At 39.6% G+C, this 22,451-nt stretch overlaps 1 protein-coding gene across 3 annotated transcripts in view; it reads right to left on the bottom strand.

The window, feature by feature from the left end:
- The window catches only part of LOC101831473 (SLX4 interacting protein), a 169,830-nt gene that overhangs the window by 135,792 nt on the left and 11,587 nt on the right, over window positions 1–22,451 (bottom strand). For all 3 annotated transcript variants that reach the window (XM_040746376.1, XM_021226381.2, XM_013112351.3), the window contains exon 2: window positions 19,127–19,182. In XM_040746376.1, coding sequence (XP_040602310.1) covers window positions 19,127–19,153 — 27 coding nt within the window. In that variant the 5' untranslated portion in view covers window positions 19,154–19,182. The remainder of the gene's footprint in view (window positions 1–19,126; window positions 19,183–22,451) is intronic.

Raw genomic sequence — 22,451 nt, 5'->3', positions numbered from 1 at the left:
GACAAGAGCAGGTAACCTCTGTGGAGACTGGTCAACAATATGGTGTAGTTCCAGTGTTGTGAGAGTGAAATCAGGTGACATGAAAACATCCAGTTAAGTAAATGTTGGTTGAGTGTGGGCTGCCTTTTTTTTTTCTTTCACAAAGGCTTTTAAATGAAAGTTTGTAACAAGAAAACACCATGCACCTGTAATCCTAGCACTTGGGAGGTGAAGTCAGGAAGACCAGGAGTTCAAGGCCAGTCTCAGATTCTGTCTCAAAGTAAGTAAAATAAATAAATAAACCAAATATGAAAAGAAATATAAGACTCTTGAACTCAAATTTTAAACTGCTGAAATAAAATGCCAATGAAGATGAATAGCAACTTAAATAATGTTTACACTGGTTCACTTGTAGATATTTTAAATTTGCTTACTGTGAAGGCTTGCTTAGAAAGTAGTAATTACAGGTACTGTGTCAGACACTGTTTTGGTTTGAATCGGAAATACCTCCTATAGCAGTGGTTCTCAACCTTACTAATGCTATGACCCTTTAATACAATTCCTCATGTTATGGTAACTCCCAACCATAAAATTATTTTCATTGCTACTTCATAAATGTAGTTTTCTTGCTGTTATGAATCACTATGTAAATATTTTCAGAGATAGAGGTTTGTCAAAGGGGTCACAACCCACAGATTGAGAACCACTGTCCTATACACTCATGGATTAAAGGGTTGATTCCCAACTACTGGTGTGACTTTATGAGGCACAGGACACTTTATGGAGGCAGGACCTCACTGGAGCAAGTTACAGGAGCAAGACCTCAGCAGCTAGATCTGGCCCTGTCAGTATACCTGTGTCTGTCCCTGTGCTTGCTTCTGTGGCTGTTTCTTTCTTCCGCCATCTCGGTGTACACACACACACACACACACACACATACAGGTACATGTGTGCACATTGGTTTTGTCCATTTTCTGCAATCGTAGAGATGGAATCTAGGGCTCTAGCATGTTAGGCAAGCACCAAGGTCTAACTCCAGCCCTTACACTTTTAGTAATATTTCTTAGGACTTAAACTGAAGACTGAAGGATGGAGATAAGACATTTTTGGTTATAGAGAAAAACTGTTACTGGTACAGATTATAAATTCAGATGAAACACATGAGTGTTAATATTCCATGGCAGTTTTTTTAAATCGGCATTCAGACTGAATAACACTCAATTTAAAATCCCCACACAATGTTGAAAACAAATGATGGGTACATTAATGTTCATCACATCCCTCCCCTTTTGTGAAATTTTCCATAAAAGGTTTTCTTTAAAATCTACACATACATACCCTTCCCATGATCCCTGCAGTGCAAGGCTGATTAATGTAAATTTTGCAGAACACACCCTTCTATGGATAATTTTAACTTTTCCTAAAAATAAACATTCTAGTCACCAACCCAAGGAGGGGGCAGAGACTCAGGAATGCCATGTCATGGCAGATGGAGACTCAGTCATTGTGGGAAGTGAAAGCGATGCAGGGAGCATGGGAGCTGACATAGCAGCATCTGATTCCTTGGGCCACCCTTGCAAACAGCAAGCATTTCATCAACTGCTGGCTCTGCTGAGCAGCTGGCGGCAAACAGCACTCATCAGTGATGATTGAAAACGTCAAAGCTACAGCACACTGTCAGTTGTTTCATGTGTTGGAGGAAGTAAGCATGGAGTGCTGAGTCAGAAACAAATATGCAGACTCATTGATGACTAATGACTCCCCGGAATGAAATCAGAGCTTCAAAATTAATGATCTCAGAACAGATTCATGATACTGAAGACTGGGTATCCTCTCCTGACACACAATGTTACCAGGATAACACGGCACGTTCTTTACTGCTTTTCTGCAACAGTATGTTTCATCACCAGAATACATCAACGGTTGTGAACAACACAAACACACCTCAACTTTCACACCAATAATAAAACCAGTTGTAAACTGCATAGAAAGCAACCATGATTGTCCTTAGCCCAGGACCCCAGAGACATGTTCAAAGATCAGCTTTATTACAGCTATCTCGTAAATGTCACTGAAGTCCCCCCACAAACACTCATTATTATGATCTGTAAGTGCATAGTATTGCCAAGAAATAAAACAACAAAAACCCAGCAAACGTTACAGGCCTCTAACCAAGAGTTAGTACTATGTAACTTCTGGAGGAATATGGGCCTTGTTTTTGGACATGTGCCATGCCTGAGGCAACAGACGGTGTATGTACTAAGAGGCACTACCCTGGAACCACAGTTGAGGCAGCAAATCTCCACATCTGTTCAACTAGCTTCCAGACGTTTGGCAGAAGCACAGCACTCTTGCAGGATATGTCACTTGGGGAATGAGTCACTGTGCCCTCCAAAGTGCACTGAGGAGCAGATAGAGACCAGAACAAAGGGAGTGACATGGAAATGCAGAGACCACAATCCTTCTCCAAGACAGGCCCACAGTGGAGCAGCCTGGGAATGGGGTCACCAGCAGCCCAAGGCTGCCCCCAGATCTTCACAATGCTCAATGGTACTTTGTCAATTCCCTCTGAGTCACTCACACTCCCAAGTTATAAATAAAATACCCTTTCCCAGTTCCATTTAAATTTGTGAGGATTTGCTACTTCCTTCAGAAGAGCCTCAACTAACCATTACCCCAGGCCAATGCACTTTTTATTCCCTCTAAGACATTAAGTTCTCTGGGCAACTTTTGAATTTCTTGACCTGCTCTGCAGAGACTCACATCTCATCCCTGGAAAAGCAAGAGGGAGGAGACTACCCCATACAGTATGTTTGCATTGCCCTTCGTCTGAGTTAGCCTGTACAGGACCCCTGTATACTCCATTGGCAGCAGCTAAGCCACTCAAGCTGAGGGAGGACAGGGATCTGGCTCTAGGCCTTCAAAGAGGGAACCACTTCCACGGAAGATGCAGCAACTCCAGGTGGGACGGCTCTGCCTCTGTATCCTATCCTCCATGAGAACAGTTAGCTTCACAGGACCCACCCCACCCTTGTCCAAAGACAGTGAAAGGCATGAGGGTGAGGGGAGGGCTCCCATGGAGCACAGCAGGAAAGATAAGCTTTCCCACAGTGGCCATACCTAAACCCACAACTTCCTGGAGGAAAGCAAAGTCAAAGGCAGTGAGGCCTGAAGGCAGGTGCTAGCAAGAAGCCAAAGCAAGTCAGGGCAAGGGCTCAGCAGCAAGTGTCATCTCAAAAAGCACCGGCTGCCTCTGAATCAGCAGGTCCCAAACACAGGCTAAACCGCTTCTTACTTTGAGATCTGGGCTTAAAGAAGAAGCAAAGAAGGCAGCCAGCAAAGGTGGAAAAGCCCAGGCTGGCTCAGGCACAGCAGCTGGGCCTAGGTCTAGGGCCCAGCTGGCCTACCTTTTTAACCACAAAAGGAAAAAGAGAAAACTCTACATGGAGAAGAACAACTGTGCTTGAACTGAAGGAGCAGGGATCTGGAAAGGATTCTTCAAAACGAAGCCAGACTTCAGGCATTGTCTTGGGGGACTCATAAAATGACACTGGTGATTCTAGCAGACCCTTGGGCTTTGTGCATAACTACATCACTGTAGTTAACAATCTTCCAACAGCAGCTTAAGAACACCACCTTCAGAATCTTGGGCCTTTCTCAGAAACACCTGCAAACATTGCTTACATGGGTCTTCAGAACTAATCAGGACTCGGTGAAAGGAATTTCAAAACAAGCTACTTCATGAAGTACCCAGCTAGGAAAATATGAATCATAATGATTAATATTATAGTGATAGCTGTTATAACCAATGCCTGATACTTACTAAGATGGTTACCCAGCAGTGTGCTAAACATAATTTTACTTAACCCTCACATCAACAGATGACAAAAGTACCACACTTAAAGAAGGAGGTCTTGACGGTGCTGCTCCAGGGAACACACTTTGAGCATTAGTGCTTCAGAGACTACACTCTTTTTCCTCCAACCCTGCTTCTTTGCTGAGCTTCCTAACTCAGGGGTAGCATCAGACCAGAAGGTCAGGGCCCCGGGCTTGGGCATCAGGCCTGATGCACAGGCTTAGCACTATCACTACCCAAATAACCGAACAAAATGCTGGTCATCCCATACAACTTTTGCTTTTTTTTCTCCCCTACAGCTATCTGAAATACCATGTAACTCAAATGATCACACACCAAAATGCATTTTCAAACCTGCACTTAATTTTAAGCCAATTTTAAAAAAAAGTTACACCATTTTAGGGATAATTTATAACATCGAAACAGTGAAACTCGTTTGTCTTGTTTGAGTTCCTTATCTTAAAAGTATATATGCTGGTGCATGTGGAACATGATTAAACACCCAAACATCTTTATATTAAACAACAATGACAGAAACTTCAATCTGGGTTTTAAAAAAACTATTTAATTAACCCTATTTATGAGTTACTATTAATGCCGATTTAATTAACCCTAATATTAAGGATTTCCTTTTATTTTTAATTGGGGAAGGACAGAGAGGTATAAACAAAGCACGAGCTCACATGTGAGTATATGTGCCCCTGAATTCAGAAGGCCTGGAGCTGGGGTTACAGGTAATTATGAGCCACCCGATGTGGGTGCTCAGAACTGAACTCAGGTCCTCTACAAGAGCAGTATATGCTCTTAGCACTTGGTCATCTCTTCAGTCCTAACCTAACATTTAACAGATGGATACAAACACTCAAAACAACTTACCCTTCCAAAGTACAGGTTAGTAATAAGGCCTGACACCAGCTCAGCCCAAATTCCTTCTGCTATGTCTCAAAAAGAATGCTTCAAATCAAAAATTTAGTATGATAGAAATGCCAGGCTATATATATATATATCTGTAGAGCCCAGAGATGCTCTAATTCAACACCTCATTTAATTAAAAGTATGAAAATCATGGCAAACTCAAAATATAGCTAACAATGTGAGTTCTTCCCTCATCTTTGAAAACAGATGCTGATTCTCCACCAAGAAGCAGGTCTCAGCACTCTCCTGGATGTGACACAATACAAGAGATGCAACAGTGTGCCACTTCTAGTGAACCCTCAGGAAGGCCAGCAGCTTACCCTTTGCATGCGCCCTGAGGAAGTTACTGTCACGCTTAAGCAAACAAAAACTAGCTATCTAAATGATAAGAAGCCTTTTGAGAGCAGGAAGGTACCCTGGGAAGAACTGAACAGGCCAGTGAGGTCTTAAGATTGTAGCCCAGTTATTAACTGTAAGCATCCAAGGAGGGACCCGAGGAGAGGCCATGAAAAGCAGGAACCATCCTGCTGTTTCCCCTCACAGTACTGTGTGAGCTTGGTTACACAGAGATAACTGAAGCTAATGGAAGTTGCCTGCCTTGTCTCTAATCAGGAATCAATACCAAGGACTGAACTCTAACTCTTCTGACTTCTAATCCTAGCTACCCACCATCACAAGTAGCTCAGAGCACTAACTGTCAAAGAGAACACAGAACAGATTGACAGGCCACAGCAGCCTGCTCAGAAGCAGATCAGAGCTGTCTCTCTATTCAACTTGGTCATGACTAGGCTACGCAGAGTGCACTAGCGCTTCTGTTTCACTCTGTTGCTTTTAAAGGTTGACACAATTTCTCATTGCAAACTCCCTGAGGATAGAGGCAGATGATCGGGCTTGCCTGTGTCTCAAATGCCTAACCAGGGCTTTGCAGGCAAAGACAAATAAAGACTTGGTAACTGAAACCTCACATACGAAAAGAATTAGACTAGTCCTCACTCCAAAGAATTATGAGACCAAGAACAAATAAAAAGTCATGGCCAAGTCCCTCTGCTTCACAGAACATCACTGTAAAACAATTACTGAGAGCTCCATGGCATGCATAGAATGTTATTTTTCCAAACAGTTTCATAGCATTATACCTTTCATTTTTAATTTGATATCAAAAAACCAGAGAAACAGATAATACTGTTATTTCTATCTGTAGATAAGGAGGTAGTTGCTCACAGAATTAACATGATTTCATAAGTGTCATTTTCTAAGTGAAACCACAAGATGAACTCAGGAATCCTGGATAAAACCTAAGGCTAGTTTCATATTCAAACATTCTTTCCTCAAAACCCTAATGACCTAAATTTCAAGAAGTTACTGGAGATGGCTCAGTGGATAATGTGCTTGCCACCCAAAAATGAGTGCCTGGGTTCAGATCCCTAGGACCCGTGTAAAGCCAGGTACAACAGTTTGGGTCTATAATCCAAGTCCTTTCATAGCAAGACGGGAGGCTGAGACAGAGAATTTCTGTAATTCACAGGCTAAGTAGCCTGGTGTATGCAGTGGAAAACAAGAGACACTGTCACGAAATGGAAGGTAGACCAAATAAAAGTTTGTTCTCTCTGATCTCTGAATATGAGGCATAGCATACACACACACACACACAAATTAACTTCAAGATGTACTATAAAAGCTACAGAAACAAACACAAATGACAGAGAATCACAGAAATGGCATCATGAACAAGATGCCAATACACTCATCCATAACATATATTTTTTCACATAACAAGAACGGGAATGCTTGACCTGGCATATGCTTTACCAGAATCTTTATGATGCTATACATTTGTGAAACTAACAGCAGAACAATTTTTTCTAATGTCACACAAAATACATCATGTGTGTATACACATATATGTGAAAATACAGTATTGCCAAATAACTGTATTAATAACAAGAAGTCTTGAGATCAAAGTATTGTCACATGCTACTCACATGTGACAGAATGACACATACAGAGACCAAATTTCCTGTATTACTTAATGATGGATATTCCAAAGGTACTCCCAGAGAAATATCTAGAAAAGTTAGGTAAACACTATGTATTTACAGTAAACGGGTAATGAGGAGATAGCTGCACACTTCACACAATGTCATTGCCACAGAATTCTCAGTGACTGTGAAATACAAAGACATGCAATATCTCCCTCACCACTAACTTCCTTAACCAAATGTCCCCCAAACTGGCATGGACTAGAACACGAGAAGAGGTGAGCAGGAGAGGAGTAACCAAAACAGCACGTCTCAGTCCCTTCTGGCCCTTCTAGCCTCTACGGCTAGGACAGGTCTGAGCCCATATGGCTTTCAAAAAACAAAGGGGAGTCTTCCTCTCAGCACATCATTTCTAGGTCCTTGAACCTAGAACATAGCACATGACAGGTAGACTCTGCCACATAAGAATGACTTCTCCCCGAGGCCACTCTGGGCAGGTCTGGTGATTGTGATTGTTTCCACTGTAGAGTTCAGTGGGCTATATCCTAGTAAGTACATTCAGACAAAAGCAACAAAAATACATATGTACATCAGACTCTGAATGTGAGTGTGGGTATAACCAATGGGTGAACAGACAGGCATTAAGGGTTGCATGATATTCTGGTGCTGAGCCAGCCATTTTCAAAAGCACTTCAATTGTTCTGCTTCCTTTGCTCACAGTATCTAGAGAAGTTACCTTATGAAATATAGAACAATGATGCCCTCTACAGCCCTCAGAGAGAATCCGTATAAGTTGTGATAGATGAATCCACCTTCCTAGTAAATATTGTTTATTGACACTAAAGGATAAAATAAAACACATATTTAATATGTCTATCAGGAAAAATAACAAAGTATTACAGGTTAACACAAAAGTCAATTAAAACATAATCACGAATGACTCAGAAGCAAACTCTACATGCTGTCATTCTGCTTATCTGTTTAAGTGGAATTAATTAGGTAACTGTTGGTGTGCTAGGGAAATGGTTCAGAAAGTAAGGCACAGGCATGAGAACCTGACTTTAACTCAAAACTGAGAACACTTGTAATCCTGATGCTATGGAGGTAGAGACAACTGGATCCCTGGAACTTGATGACCAGCTTGTCAAACCTATTTGCTGAATTCCAGGCCAATGAATGACGCTATCTCAAAAGGAAAAACATAGACAGACACTGAGGAATGACATCTAAGGTTGTTCTTTGACCACACATATGTGCACATGTATACAACCAAGTACACCCATATACCAACATGCATGAACACAAACAAATAAACAGAGGCTGTTTGTAAAAGAATTACTTAAACTATTTTCAAACTCACTAGAGACCATTATGGAAGAAATAGGAAAAGACAGAAACTCAAAGTAAAGAAGATACTACAAATTGAAGACTACACATTGCTTGACCTGAAAAAAAGTCACAAGGAAAGAAAGAAGGAAAGCGTGGTAATGGTCACCCAAGCAATACTCTAGAACACTCAGGGCCTGTGAATACACAGCAGAAACAGAAGAGAAGCCCTTCTCAGGGGGTGTTCTAGGACAATGTGTGCAATGTATGACAATAAGCTATACATACTGGGCGCAGAACAGAAAGTAAGAGTGGAATTAGCATAGGAAAAGTTTGACTTCCATATCAAAGAAAACAAGATTCATTCATCTAGCAAACAAGGAAGAGAATGACAAGAACTACAGAAGAAAAGGTGAGAAGTAATAAGAAGAGAAAAAAATACAAATATATCAATTCCATAGGAACAGGTGGATCATTTTCCCAAGCTGCAAAATAAAAACTAAGACCATGTCAAAGAGGAAATGGCCTGTAATTACCAGAGTGCAGTCTGAGAGTTGACACAGACTGACTAAACAAAAGGAATTACTCAATCCCTGAAGCGAGGAAACAGCACACAGACACTTGTCTAGATGAATGAGAGTGGGAGCGCGAGGCAAGCACAGAAAAATCAGCAGAGAAAAGACAAGTGAAGATAACACGCCTCCACAGGAACCATGAGAAAGAGGAGCAGGACACAAGGAGGATGGACACTTTCAGAAGTGACAAGGACAAGAAGGACATCACAAGTAGTGCCAGGAACCTGTGAATCAAAAGCCAGATCAGACAAAAACTAGAAGCTGTGCTCTGAGTTTAAGGTTATAGCCATGAACTTAGGCAGAAAGTACTTTGAAAAAAATGGGAAGGTGCAGCTTAAAAGATGATGAGAAGCCAAGGCTGGATTTAAACATTTTTCAGTAATGAAGAAGAAAAAAAATTGCTTCATTTTAAAACAAACCTTTTGTTTCAAAGCCATGAACACCCAAAGCACATATCCTATAGCATAAGAAGATACCCCAACATCTCTACACCCATGGTAGAATTAACTGGGCAATGTCAGGAAGCTGCTAGCAACTTTGTTCCAGATCCATCAAGTAATCAAGACACATTTAGCTTCACACATTTCCCAAGCTGGCAATGCAGCAAGGCAGACTTTGTGGAAAACAGCAGCCTACATGAGCAGAGCACACTGCCAGCCACTAGACTACACCCCATATGTCTTCAAAAGAATAACGCCCTTAAAAGAAACTGAATTAAAGAGATCTGAAGGGTGGTGGATTTAAGAATCAGCAAAAGAAACATGCAGGTCCTTCTTAGGCTTTGAAAATGTGGTAAAAATAAGCATCTTTGTAAAAAGGTTCTCAGGGCTACAAATCACTCTCCTTATGAAAATTTATTTCTACTAAAGAACAGAATGCTTAAAATGCTTATGATTATTCACTAAGAGCACATCAGTTTATCTTTCTTAAAATTTAGAAGATCAGTAAGTAGAACTCAACCTATATGAACTGAGTTAACCTATATTGAAGCAAAATTTGCTTCAATCTTGTTTTCAATGTAACATACCAGATCAATGCATCAATTTTCAAATAAGCAATGGTGGCACATTCCCCTTTAGGTACACCAAAAACCTAGGACACAGGATGTAAGTGATTCACAGAGGCCAGCTAGCAAGACAAAAGCCTAATGACAGCCCATCTGCTATTCAACAGTCTCTTTCTCTGGAAATGTAATGCTCTTCACATTCACTTTGTACTATAACAAGAAAATTACATCAATTCCTGAGCATATTTAACTTTTTGTGGTGTTCTACAGAATGCAACGATTAGTATTAACTGAAATTTAGATCTCGGCATAAAACTAAAATTGCTATCAAGAAGAAAAAAGAAAAAGCACAAACAGTAAGGATATAGAGAAATTTTCAAGATGCAGTAAACTCATATCTTTTTAAACATTAATAAATCTTTACATCTCTTCAATTTAGAAAACAACCTGGGCTTTCTTAACCAGTACCTCCCCACATACCCCAAAGAAAAAGTGGACAATGTTGAACAGCAAGAGTGGATGCTGTCAGCCTTCTGCAGTGGTGGGAAGGGGCGAAGGGTCACTGCACATTCCCTGTAGAAGACAAAGCCAGATCCACATTCCAGGGAAATTTGGCTGGTCCAAGTTTTCCTTAAATACAGATTGGCCCGCCTGTCACTAAGCCAGGCTCTGTAATCTTCCCAGGCTGCCATTGCTAGGGAAGCCAGGAATCCCTTCTAATTAATCAACTCTCACAACAAAAATTTTCCCACCCACAAAAAAAGTTGTGGGGAGGGGAAGCGGCAAAGCGGTCTTCATGGCCAAAAGAATCTTAGACTTTGCTGTAATACCAAACTAATCCAAGAAAACAGATGCAGGAAGCAGAGGAAATGATCTACAGAGACAGACAATGAGCTTGGAGCTCTCGCTGTACTGCTTCTCTAGAGCCCAAGTTAAACATGTTAAATCTTAAAATGTAATTACTGAGAATGAGGCCTGGCAACATTCTACACTTCTTAAAGCCAGGAATGGGACCATGAACTTTCCCCAAGGCACATATCATATATGTTATTGGACATTTAAAGCAATAATTTATTGTTCTGATTTCTTTTCTCTACCATTTTGTGATTTAATGGATAAACATCTATGATTAATACCTGTGTGTTCATAACTATTTCTATTTGTTTTGGGCTTCCTTATGCTTGTAGCCATTTTAACACAGGTTAATTTCATTGAATGCTTACTCTGTCATGGTTTAAGCAGGTAAAAGCATCGAAGTATAGAGCCATTTGGGCCTGTTCTGTCAGAGCCAGAAGTAACTCAAGGACACAGCTCTTGTCTGACAAGCATCAGACCTGGCTTGGATTCTAAGCATTGCTCTGTGTGTGTGTGTGTGTGTGTGTGTGTGTGTGTGTGTGTGTGTGTGTGTGTGTGTACTAGCCACCTGCACCTATTGAGCATCTGATATATGTCTAGTAGAAAATGAGATGTGCTATAAGAAATATTTGCACATATATTATAAAAATAAAGCAATGTGTATATATATATGTGTGGAACTTGCCTTTATTATAACTACTCATATCAGCCCACTAGCAATAAAAGCAGCCAGAGACAACAGATTAATGAATAGAAGTGGCTGTGTACACATAAAACTTTATTTTCTAAAACAATTGCTGCCATGTGTCCTGTAATTTGCTAACTTCTCTCTAAACCTAAGATGGGGCAAGGCCTTCAACTAAGATCACTACCAAATCTAGGAGAGACATCCCTGCTGTGACCACTTCTATCAACTGAAATGAGTCATTGCAGTGAAGACAGACCTCCCTGCTGTGAAATGCAGGGATGTAGACATCAAGAGACCATAAACCTACTGCTTCAAGGACTCCTGTCTTAGACAGTGCTGCTATTTCCTGGAAATCTGGCCTGGGAGAGAGTCACAGATGAGATTTCAAGTCCAAGGACCCAAGAATTAAAAACAAAACAAAGCAAACAAACAAACAAAAAAACCCACTCAGATTAACGAAGGTCTGGAGAACAGTCTTCACTTTCAAAAGGAAAAGCTGTTTGCTGGAAAGTTAAACCCATCCATTCCTGGGGAAGTCATGGAGTAAACAACCCAGGCACAAAGGACACACTATCTGGTGCCATTTGTTAGTCTCCTACTTTTGAAAACATGATCTATCCAAGTGTTTTTTCAGCCCAAGCTGTCAAAAAGAAGATGCATCTTTATGAAAAACTCTCTTAGTTTCTGAATACTATGCAGAGACAGATTAAAATGTCATATCAAAAATAAGCCCAGAAGTCAGGCATGGTAGTGCTCACCTTTAATCCCCATATTTGGAAGCAGAGGCCAGCAGATCTCTGTGAGTTCCAGGCCACTCTGGTCTACAAAGTGAGTTCCAGGATAGCCAGGGCTACACAGAGAACCTCTGTCTCAAAAAACAAAACAGAAGAGCCCATACTGGCCCTAACTTCCATTGACCAGAGGCAACACGACTGAAAACTTAGCTATTTCATCTGCTACTAACCATCATGCGTGCATGTCTGAACTACACTTTCTCACTGTTCCCACTTTATACATCATCTCTGGAAAACGATGATGTAATGCTGGCAACAATCATCCCACACCTCTCTTCCACCAGCCTTCCAAAATCTGGAGTTCACAATATCATGAAATGCAAGCTTTGCTCAATGTTGAGCCATAGATTATAGTTACTCTCCTGTTTTACACAATTCTCTTTTTATTTAAGAGTTAAGAGTTACATAATTTTTCTTTTCTTAGTTTCCTAAATTTCTATGACTAAATTAGACTCAGGCCTTCTGACCAGGAAAAAAAAAAACTTCCTTATATATTTTAAATGCACAAGGTCCTTTCCTCCTCTCCATTTTTTGTTATTTGCAAGGAACCCCCCCCCCTTTCCTGAACCAATCAAAAAGACTACACTCAGCTTGATGCATCATGATCAGCATGGGATTTGCTTAGGCCCAGGATGTCTTGATTCTCCTCATCCAGAATCTCATATCTAACCCTCTGTTTGTGCCCCATTTTGGAGAACCACCGTAATATGTGTTTAAAAGTTGGACTGTGAAAAGAGTTCTGGGTTGGAAACGTTTTTCTTAGTGTTCTAACTATGAGCACTGAGGTGTTCCTAGTCTTGTTGCCTCTCTGCTATTGTTGAGCAGGCTGTCCTAATTCTTCACCCCTTCTCTTCTGCCTAAGTGTTCTTTCTCCTTTCCCCTCCCCCTACTCACCCTCCTTCCCTCCTCTGCCCCCTGTTCCTTCCCTCTTCCTCCTCCTTCTCCCCACACAAAGTCTCTGTTGTGAAACTGTAGTATGACCCTTTCAAACAGGAACTTTGTGTCCTTTGTAGTAAATTTTATTATACTGTTTTGTTTTTTCATAGTGTTCTTTTCTACTACTTGTCTTTTTTTCTAGAATTTCAACTTTTGGTATCAAGACCAAATTCTAACTTTCTTAGATTTCTTTCTTCCTACATTTTTAAAACAGTCTTTTGTTTTAGTTTCTGAGCAATATTACTTGATAGGCCTTGATATCATAAAAAATTATCTTTCTATCATATTTTATAAGTACTCTTTGCCATTGTCAAGAATTTCTCTTGTTTATAACATCCTGTTCTTGTTTCAGCATTATAACAGCTTTCCTTTTGCTCTGAGAATACAAATTAAAATCTATACTATTCCCCCTCCCTAAAGGCTCTCTGACCTTTTAAGTTTATTCATTCACTTTAGTCTCTATTTCTTATGTCTAAATTTCCCTTAAATTGTGCTGATGGTATTTTTAATTCATAATTAAAACAACAAAGTGGTATTGGAAGCATTGTACATACAACTGGGCTTGGCTAACTGAGACTCTCATAGGAGCCTGTGTTTGATTAATGGATCCCAAATGTCGGTTACACTAATGTCACACAAATACACTATGATTTGGGAAGTATAATTAGAGATAAAAAGACATTTCAAAATTAAATTCAATAGATATAGCAACTATGAATTTTTATGTATCCATGAATATAGTTTCAAATGATACACAGAAAATTCAATAAAATTAAAAGGAGATATATATAAATCTTAAACCATAGTTAGACATTTTAACATATTTTTCAACTGATTGAACAAATGGACAAAAAATATTAGCAAATACATAGAAAATTTGTATATCAAAACTGTCAAATCTGACTTGTTTTATATGTGTCTTTATTATATGTTACTATACCTGGTGTTATACATGTGACATGAAATTATTCTAGATAATATCACATTTTGCAAATGCTTACAGAGTAGTACTTTATTAAAACAAAAGAACTTCCCTAAAGACCACTTTAAATGTGATCAACAGAAATTCCCAGACAGAAATATATCAAAACACATATCATAATAAGATTTATGAGTTATTTGATCAAATCCCCACCTTAATTGCATCTACTGTGAAGCAAGAAATGCTTTGACAGAACGGAATAGCTTTAAGTATACACAGAAGCAAAGAAAGGTTTGATGACAAAGGCTTAGACTTCTGCCTTTAGAACTTGGCAAAGAAAGAGAAAAATATACCTAAGTAAAGGAAAGAAAGAATAAATAAGAAACTGAAGAAACAGAAACAAGCTCAATGCAGACAGGAAAAGGTCAAGTCAGAAGGTGGTTATCTGAAAAGCAGAGAAAAAGTAGCAAACTCCCACAGCACTATCAATAACCATGACTTTATGAGGGTCAAGCCTGGCTGTCAGGATATGCAGAACCAGACAGAAGACTGGGGAAGGTGGAGAGCTGGACTAGGGTCACTGACAAGAAGAGGGACTTAGAGTTGAAGCCACTTCCATTGAGCCTGGAATTAAGGATAATTCCTCTGCATAGATCTAAAATCTGTAGACATCATCAGGTACTAGTTTTGAGCCCAGTTTGTCTATAACCAAAGAAACAACGTTTCTGGGACCGGAGCAATTCAACGAGCTTTTCACTTCATTCCTTTGAAAAACAGTGACTAACATTTGTGAAATGTTACTAGGACTGTTCTTCTTTATACCTAGAAGAAACCAGCGAAAATAGCGGTTCCATCCATCTAGAACCTTGGAAATAGGGAAGGGAGGAAAATCAGCAAGGAAATAAAGTATCTGGAAAATAAAAATAAAACCTCCTACCCGCCGGGCGGTGGTGGCGCAGGCCTTTAATCCCAGCACTCAGGAGGCAGAGGCAGGCGGATCTCTGTGAGTTCGAGGCTGGGCTGGACCGACAGCCTCCAAAACAATACAGAGAAACCCTGTCTCGAAAAACCAAAAAAAAAAAAAAAAAAAAAAAAAACAAACCTCCTACCCAACTCTATTGTGAGTTCTAAATGTATACTGTCCACAGGTTAGCAGAACCCTAAGCCATGAAATTAAATCTAGTCTACAAGGAACAAAATGCCAATGGCCTCAGCAGAAATAAAGTTAAAATCACTCAACTGCACATCTTTCTACCCATGTGTGTTGGGGTACATATACATGAATCCATGTGTATAATGCTATATACAATATAAAAAAACACACAAACATAGACTGTAATTTCAGCACTTCTTGGGCTGAGACAAGGAGATCATGAGTTTTAGGTCAGCCTGGGTTGTATAGCAAAGCCTCATCTCAAAATACAAAAATGAAAGTTAATGTCACAAACAATGCAACAATTTTATTGACCAATTTATTTCATACTTGGTAGGCAACACTGGAAATAACAGAAAAACTTAAAGGCAATTATAAATAAATTGCTGTAGAATTATATTAAGATGATTAAATGGGACAATAAAATCTTTTAAAAATTGGGCAAGCATTTGAATTTGAATAAAAAAAAAGAAAAAGAAATAAATAATCATACCTAAAATGAAAACAGCTGTTATTCGTTTTCAATTAACACCTTTTGGCTTGACCTTTCCCACCTTATAGTGTGTTCACCTGTACACTAAATACAGATGAAAACACTATGGTTAAGTGGAAGAAACCTGACGAAAAAGCACTTTGGAATTAAGAGCTGATATTTGGGCCGGAAAGCAGGGAGGGGCACTCTGAATGAAGCATTTAGCTAATAGGAAGGAAAAGTCAATGGCTATACAACATACACACCTTCTGGACCTGCGCACTGCAGAAGGCATGTGGTGGCAGCACAATGACATGACACCCTGGAGCAGAGAAAAACCATTTACAAGGGCTCTATGTCAGACACTTAGAAAAGAAACCTAAGAGAGTGCTGTGAACTCCTAAACTCCACCATTAGGGAACAAGTTCCCTGACCATGTGATGAGAGGCAGCAGGAACATGATCACCATGGGTTGGACCAGTTTCTATAGCTAGTCTGAAAGCCTGAAATCCATGCTTGTGGTATCATCCCTGAACCTGGAAGCTGGGTTCCAAGACATTCAGACACAGCAGGAGATGAGATAATATGGTAGCAAAGTCAGCTGTGTCAGTATGCACAACATGGGGGTCAGCATGTCCGAAGGAAAGTTCTAGGGCTGCCATGCCACCCACAGTGACCAATATTAGGTGGCCTCCTGAGCCTCAGAAAGCTTCTGATGAACTCTCCAAAGAGCCTGGTCCACTTCAGAGCACAGAGCTTCCTATGGTACAGCCTAGGTTCTTCCAACCTGTAAGTGTCATGACTTTACCCAGCAAACTTCAAATGTAAATTGTAAAGAGGAAAACAGAGTCAATTAGGACATGCAATGGGTGGGAAAATGGATGAGAATTTTCCAAAACTGAATGTATTACACTGCATTCCAAGACAGATAAATCTATGCCTAGAAATTTGCCTAGAATTAAACTGTAGAATATCAAAGACAGAAATAAAGTCTTCAGAGACAGCAGAAACAAAGGACAGATAACAAAGAAAAGGATTGGTCCTATTAGGCCATCAAGTAAGAGATTGATCATACTAGGCTGTCAAGAGACTTCTTTAACAACTAGATTCTGGTAAACCCAACATCTCCCCACCCAGGGAGCTTCCCTCCTCTGGGCTGGTCCTTGTTCTAACCAGATGATGCGACAAGTGTGATAGCTGAGACTACATCTAGGCCTCTGAAGGTGAGCAACGTACACTGCTGTGTATTTATAACTCTTGTTTAGGGCCTCTGTGCTTAGTCACTATGCTAGGAGAAGCGAAAGCCAACAACCATGGGGCTTAAAAAAAAAAAAGGCAAACAGCAATGACTGTCAGCCATATGAAGATGCCACACTTGATGTTTCACCTAAAATGAGTCCCTAAATAACTGCAGTCCCAGCTAATACCAAAAGTAGAAACCACCTATACAAACTCAGGGAAGTAACAGGAGATTATTTTTAAATTATTATTTTAAGCCAGTAATCTCAACCTCCCTCACTCTGTGTATGTGTGTCTCTCCCGCTCCTAACCTCTATGCCCTCACTATGTAGACTAGGCTGGTTTTAAACTAACAGATGTACGCTTGCCTCTTTTTCCTGAGTGCTAGGATTAAAGGAGTGTATCACCAGATATTTTTATTTACTTTTGTTTTTTGAGACAGAATCTTTCTTTTTTTTCTCTTTTCTTTTTTTTTTTTTTTAAATGCTTTTCGAAACAGGGTTTCTCTGCATTGTTTTGGAGGCTGTCCTGGAACTCCCTCTGTAGACCAGGCTGGCCTCGAAATCACAGAGATGCGCCTACCTCTGCCTCCCAAGTGCTGGGATGAAAGGCGTGTGCCACCAACACCCTGATTCAGACAGAATCTTGCTACATACTAGAATAATGTTTAAACTAGCATTCCATCATCAATTTAATACCGTTCTAGATTCTAGAAATTCAGATGAAGACTATACATTTTTTTATAGACAAATAGTGAATGTTCCCCACTTAGACACCCTTATGAAAGAAACACTCGAGTATATGCATACCAGAAGTAATTGTAAACAATTAAATTTATAAATACTTTAGCAAACTAAATAAGCATTAAGAATAAGACAAAATGCATGGTAACCTTTCATAATCTGATTAACCAAATACAATACTGGAATTTGAGCTTTTTTATTAATATATTTTTATTGATTATTTGGAAATTTCATATAATGCAAGCTGATCACATTCACTTCCTGGTCCTCCCAGGTTTCACACCCCAACCCTTGGAACCATCCCCAAATCAAAAGAAGACAAGAAAAAACTATATCAAGTCTAACTTCGTTGCCCATATACTCAGTGGAACATGGTCAAACACCCAGAGGCCTGCCCCTTAAAAGAACTGAGTCCTTCCCCACCCTTGTTAGAAACTCTCAACTGTGAAGAGCTACACTTCAGTTTCCTATCACAACTTTTAAGAGTTTTCTTCAATGGCTTCAATTACTCTGTGTGTGTGTGTGTGTGTGTGTGTGTGTGTGTGTGTGTGTGTGTGTGTTAAGGCAGGTGACTGGACAACTTGCAGGAATTTGTTCTCTCCTGCCACCATGTGGGTCTCAGGAATACAACTGGGGATGAAACCCAAATAGTCAGGGTTTCTGCCAAGCGCCTTTACCTGCTGAGCCGCATCACTGGCCCTGCTCGGTGTTTTTAACACTACGAAAGATAATGACAGTGTTACAGGAGATGACCAGGAGAACAGCCAACATATATGACAGTGTCTCCATGAGCTCACACAAGGTATTTATGTAGTCTTTCCCTGACCTTCTCCCACACAGAACCCTTTATCACTCCGTATCTCAGAAGCTCTCCGCTCGACTACTATCAATGGATAGAGAAGGTGAATTTATAAGAGAAAAATTAAAAAAAAAAGTCAGATGCTCTAGTTTCCTTTCTGTTGCATCTTGGGAAAGGAAAAGTTTATTTTAGCTTTGTAAGTCCAGATCACAGCCCATCAGTCAGGGACTGAACTCAAGGCAGGAGCTTGAAACAGAAACAATGGAGGAACACCCCTTGCTGTCTCACCCATTAGCTTTCTCACATGTTCATGCTTAGTTAACTTCTTACCTCCCTTTGCTAGCCCCGAACCACCTGCCAGGACCCCAGAGAGCTGCCCATAGTGGGCTAGGCCTCGCTTTAACCATAAATAAACAAGAACAATCCCCCTCCCCTCCAATGGACTCTAGGCAACTCCTGACTGAGGTCTTCCTCAGATGATTCTATTCTGTAAGGCTGGCAAAGAAAGCTTAGCAAGCAGCAGGCAGCAGGCAAGCAGGAGTGCTCTCTCAGCATGCACCCAGATACAACAGCTTAGCCCACTCCTTTGACTTTGGCCCATTTTGTCACCTTCAGAAGCCATGCCATGGACATGCAATGTGAACGATTAAATTAGCATTCGGGACAAAAGGGTCCTGCATAAAAGATTTTAAGCAAATTAATCCTTATACTTTTTAAAAAATTATTAGTTCCCTACTCATCTCTTCTTAAAATTTTGATGCTAACTTAACATTTACATAATTTCTAAAGTTAAAAGGTAGAGATCAACTTAAGAATTTCAACTTTTAATTAACACAGAACACAAAGAAAGTGAGTGACCTTTTAAAAGCAGCTGCTGAGCATTACTTACCTTAATGGCAAATTTCTTAGATGCCATTTCTGAATGAGCTACGAGTGCTACAGAACCTGCAAGAAGAAAAAAGAAAGCTAGAGTTAGCTATATCAAAATAGCTCTTGGGGGGTGTTATATGGAAGAGATTGCTTAATAAAATATTACTAAGCAGTATGAGATAAAATTTTAATTCTGATTTCCTTAACTAAAATATTACACTAATATCACGACCTAAAAACTGACCAGAAGCAAATGAACAAGCTCGGGTAGCTTCCCTACAGTACTCCACCAAATGTTTATATTCAATTTACATTTACCCCAGGAATGCAAAGGTGACTTAACATCTGAAAAGTAAGCAATAAAACATACCATATAATCATAGAATTTCGTTCCCAGAATTGACAATAAAAGGAGAGAGCCAACTCCTAAAAGTTGCCCTCTGGCCTTCAAACATTCTGTGGTAGGTACATGAACTCCCCCCACCACCCCCCCACACACACACACACAGAGAGAGAGAGAGAGAGAGAGAGAGAGAGAGAGAGAGAGAGAGAGAGAGAGAGAGAGAGAGAGCGCAAAGAGAGAGCAAACAATAATAATATACATTTAAAGAGAAAATACCATAGCTAAAATCATACATGATGAGTAAACATTTCCTCCCACTAAGATGAACAAAGGGCAATGTCTTCTCTTGCAACTTTTATTCAAAAATGTACTAGACAGCAAATAGACAATGAAAAGAAACAGGCATCCAGAAAAGGAAGAGATCAAGCTCCTTTATTCACAAATAACATGCTTTTACATATAAAAAAATTCTCCCTTTCTCTTCCACGTTTTCCTCTCATCTGTCTCCTTCCCTCCTTTCCTATTTCTTATACACACATATACAAAGAATCTATTACAATTAGTAAACAGCTTTGGAAGAGCTGCTGGGATAATTGGATCATTAAAGTGCCACTGTACTTTGGTATACCAGTAAAGAACAATACTAAAAGTGAAATTAATAAAACAATTCCATTTCTGATAGCAGGAAGAGAATAAGAAGGAAGAATTATAATTAAAGCAGTGCAATATTTGTACACTAAACACCATAAAACATTATTGAAAGAAATTAAAGACTGGGCTGAACAAATCAGCTCAGGGGCAGAGTGCTTGCTTAGCATGAGCAAGTCCCTACTGTCAATTGCCAGTGCCACAAGTCAAAGAATAATAAGCCTTTGTAAACAGCAATATACCTCATGTTTACACTCAAGGATTAGAATGCTTAATACATTACGATAGCAATAATCCCCCACAATGATTCTACCAATTCAATGCAATCTGTAATCAATCCCAACTCACTTCTCTATAAAAACTGAAAGCAAATCCTAAAATATCTATGGAAATACAAGGTATATGAGCACACAAAACAGTCTTGGAAAACAACAAAAAAGGCTTGTGTTTCCCCATTTAGAAATTTAATACAAACTTGAAGCAATCAACATAACATGGTGCTTGCATAAAAAATGTACATACAGATCAACTAAATAAAATAAAGAATGCAAAGCTTATATCCTTACTTATGGCCACACCACTTTCAGTAAAGGTGTCAAAACAATGTGATGGGGAAGGAGTTCTTCAACAACTGGTGGTGTCACAACATGAAGAGAGCAACATACTTTGTCCCTTCCATCACACTTCATACACAAATTAACTCAAAGTGCATCAAGTACCTAAATGTAAGAGCTAAAACTATACAACTCTTGGGAGAAAACATAAATATAAGTTTTCATGGCCATTCCTTTAGCCAATAATTGTTTTTATTTTGGCTTTTTATTGTTGATCTTCATGTGTGCTGTGTGTCCTCACTTCTGTGGGTATGTCCAAGTATGTGAGCATGCACATGTGGGCGCTGTGGAATATTAGTTGAAGATATGTTACATTCATTTATGATGTGGAATATTTGCTTAATGGTGCAAAGATGTGTTTCGTTCTTTTATGTTGCATTTGTTTAACTCTGTAAGGTTGTGTTATTTTGCCTGCCTCAAAAACCTGATTGGTCTAATTAAGAGCTGAACGACCAATAACTATGTAGAAGAGAGAGATCATCAGGGCTGCCAGGCAGAAAGAATGAATAGGAGGAGAAATCTATGCTGGAGAGAAGAGGGAGATTGAGAAAAGGAGGAGAGGAGGACACCAGGGACCAGTCACACAGCCACACAGTCAGCCATGGAGAAGGAAAGATATATAGAATAAAAAAAAGGTAAAAGTCCAGAGGAAAAATGTTAGAAAAACTGGCTAGACACAAGCCAAGGCCTGGCATGCATAAGTAAAAATAAGTCTGTGTGTATTTATTTGGGAACTGGGTGGTGGACCCCCGAAGTGCAACAAAAACAAAAACAAAACAAAAAAAAACTACATGAAGGTACATGAGTATGGAAGCCAGAAATCTTGCAGGGAGTCTCCACTAATCCCTCCCTTCCTTGTCTTTTGAATATTCACTGTTCACTGATCTGGAGTTAACTGATTCGACTATCTTAGGTCAATAAGCTTTAAGCATCTGTGTATGTCTGCCTCCCCAGCACTGGGATTACAGATGTTGTCACCACTACACCAAGTTTTTATGATGGAACCTAAGATTCAATAAAGTTATTATGTGTACACATCAATTACTTTACCAACTGAGCCATCTGCTTAAAACTAGCCAGTACAAACTCACAGAATGAAAAAAAAAATGTGCTTATGATCCATCTGATAAGGAGTTCACATCCAAAATATATACAGAACTCATACAAAAAAAAAACCCAGTTTTAAAATGGATAAAGGACTTAAACATTTCTTTAAAGGAGATTTAAAAATGTTCAATTACAGACATGCAACTATGCTTACCATCATTAGCCATCAAGGAAATACAAATTAAAACCACATTAAAATGCCAGTTTATATCTTCAGGGATGGATAAAATCAAAACAAAAACAATGAAAAGTGTTCACAAAGAAAAACAATCCTTTTTATCCAATCCAAGCATCTCTAGACAAGAAAATCACAAGCACAGAGGGAGTGGAGGCCTTCTAAGTTCACACGCATCTCTAGCCTACCTAGATGATCCAAATGAAGACAAACTTGGGGAGGTAGGCTGACATAAAACATGGGGTCTAAAGTATAGGCATCTGGGGTTCTCCAGGAAGCAGCCTGGACAGATGGTACTAAAGTGAATCCTACAACCATGATACTCAAAGAAATTCTAGTCATTTCAATGTTCCAGCTCAAACACAAACCAGAAATCATTCACCTTGACCTATCATGAAAGAAAACCAAAACCAAACAAAAACTTTCTAAATGAGAGAGAACTTTCAGAAAACAACAA

Source organism: Mesocricetus auratus, unplaced genomic scaffold (assembly GCF_017639785.1).
Source record: "Mesocricetus auratus isolate SY011 unplaced genomic scaffold, BCM_Maur_2.0 Super-Scaffold_100004, whole genome shotgun sequence".
Classification (NCBI taxonomy): Eukaryota; Metazoa; Chordata; class Mammalia; order Rodentia; family Cricetidae; genus Mesocricetus; species Mesocricetus auratus.
The sequence above is the reverse complement of the archived record's forward strand: the minus strand, read 5'-3'. Positions and strand labels throughout refer to the sequence as shown.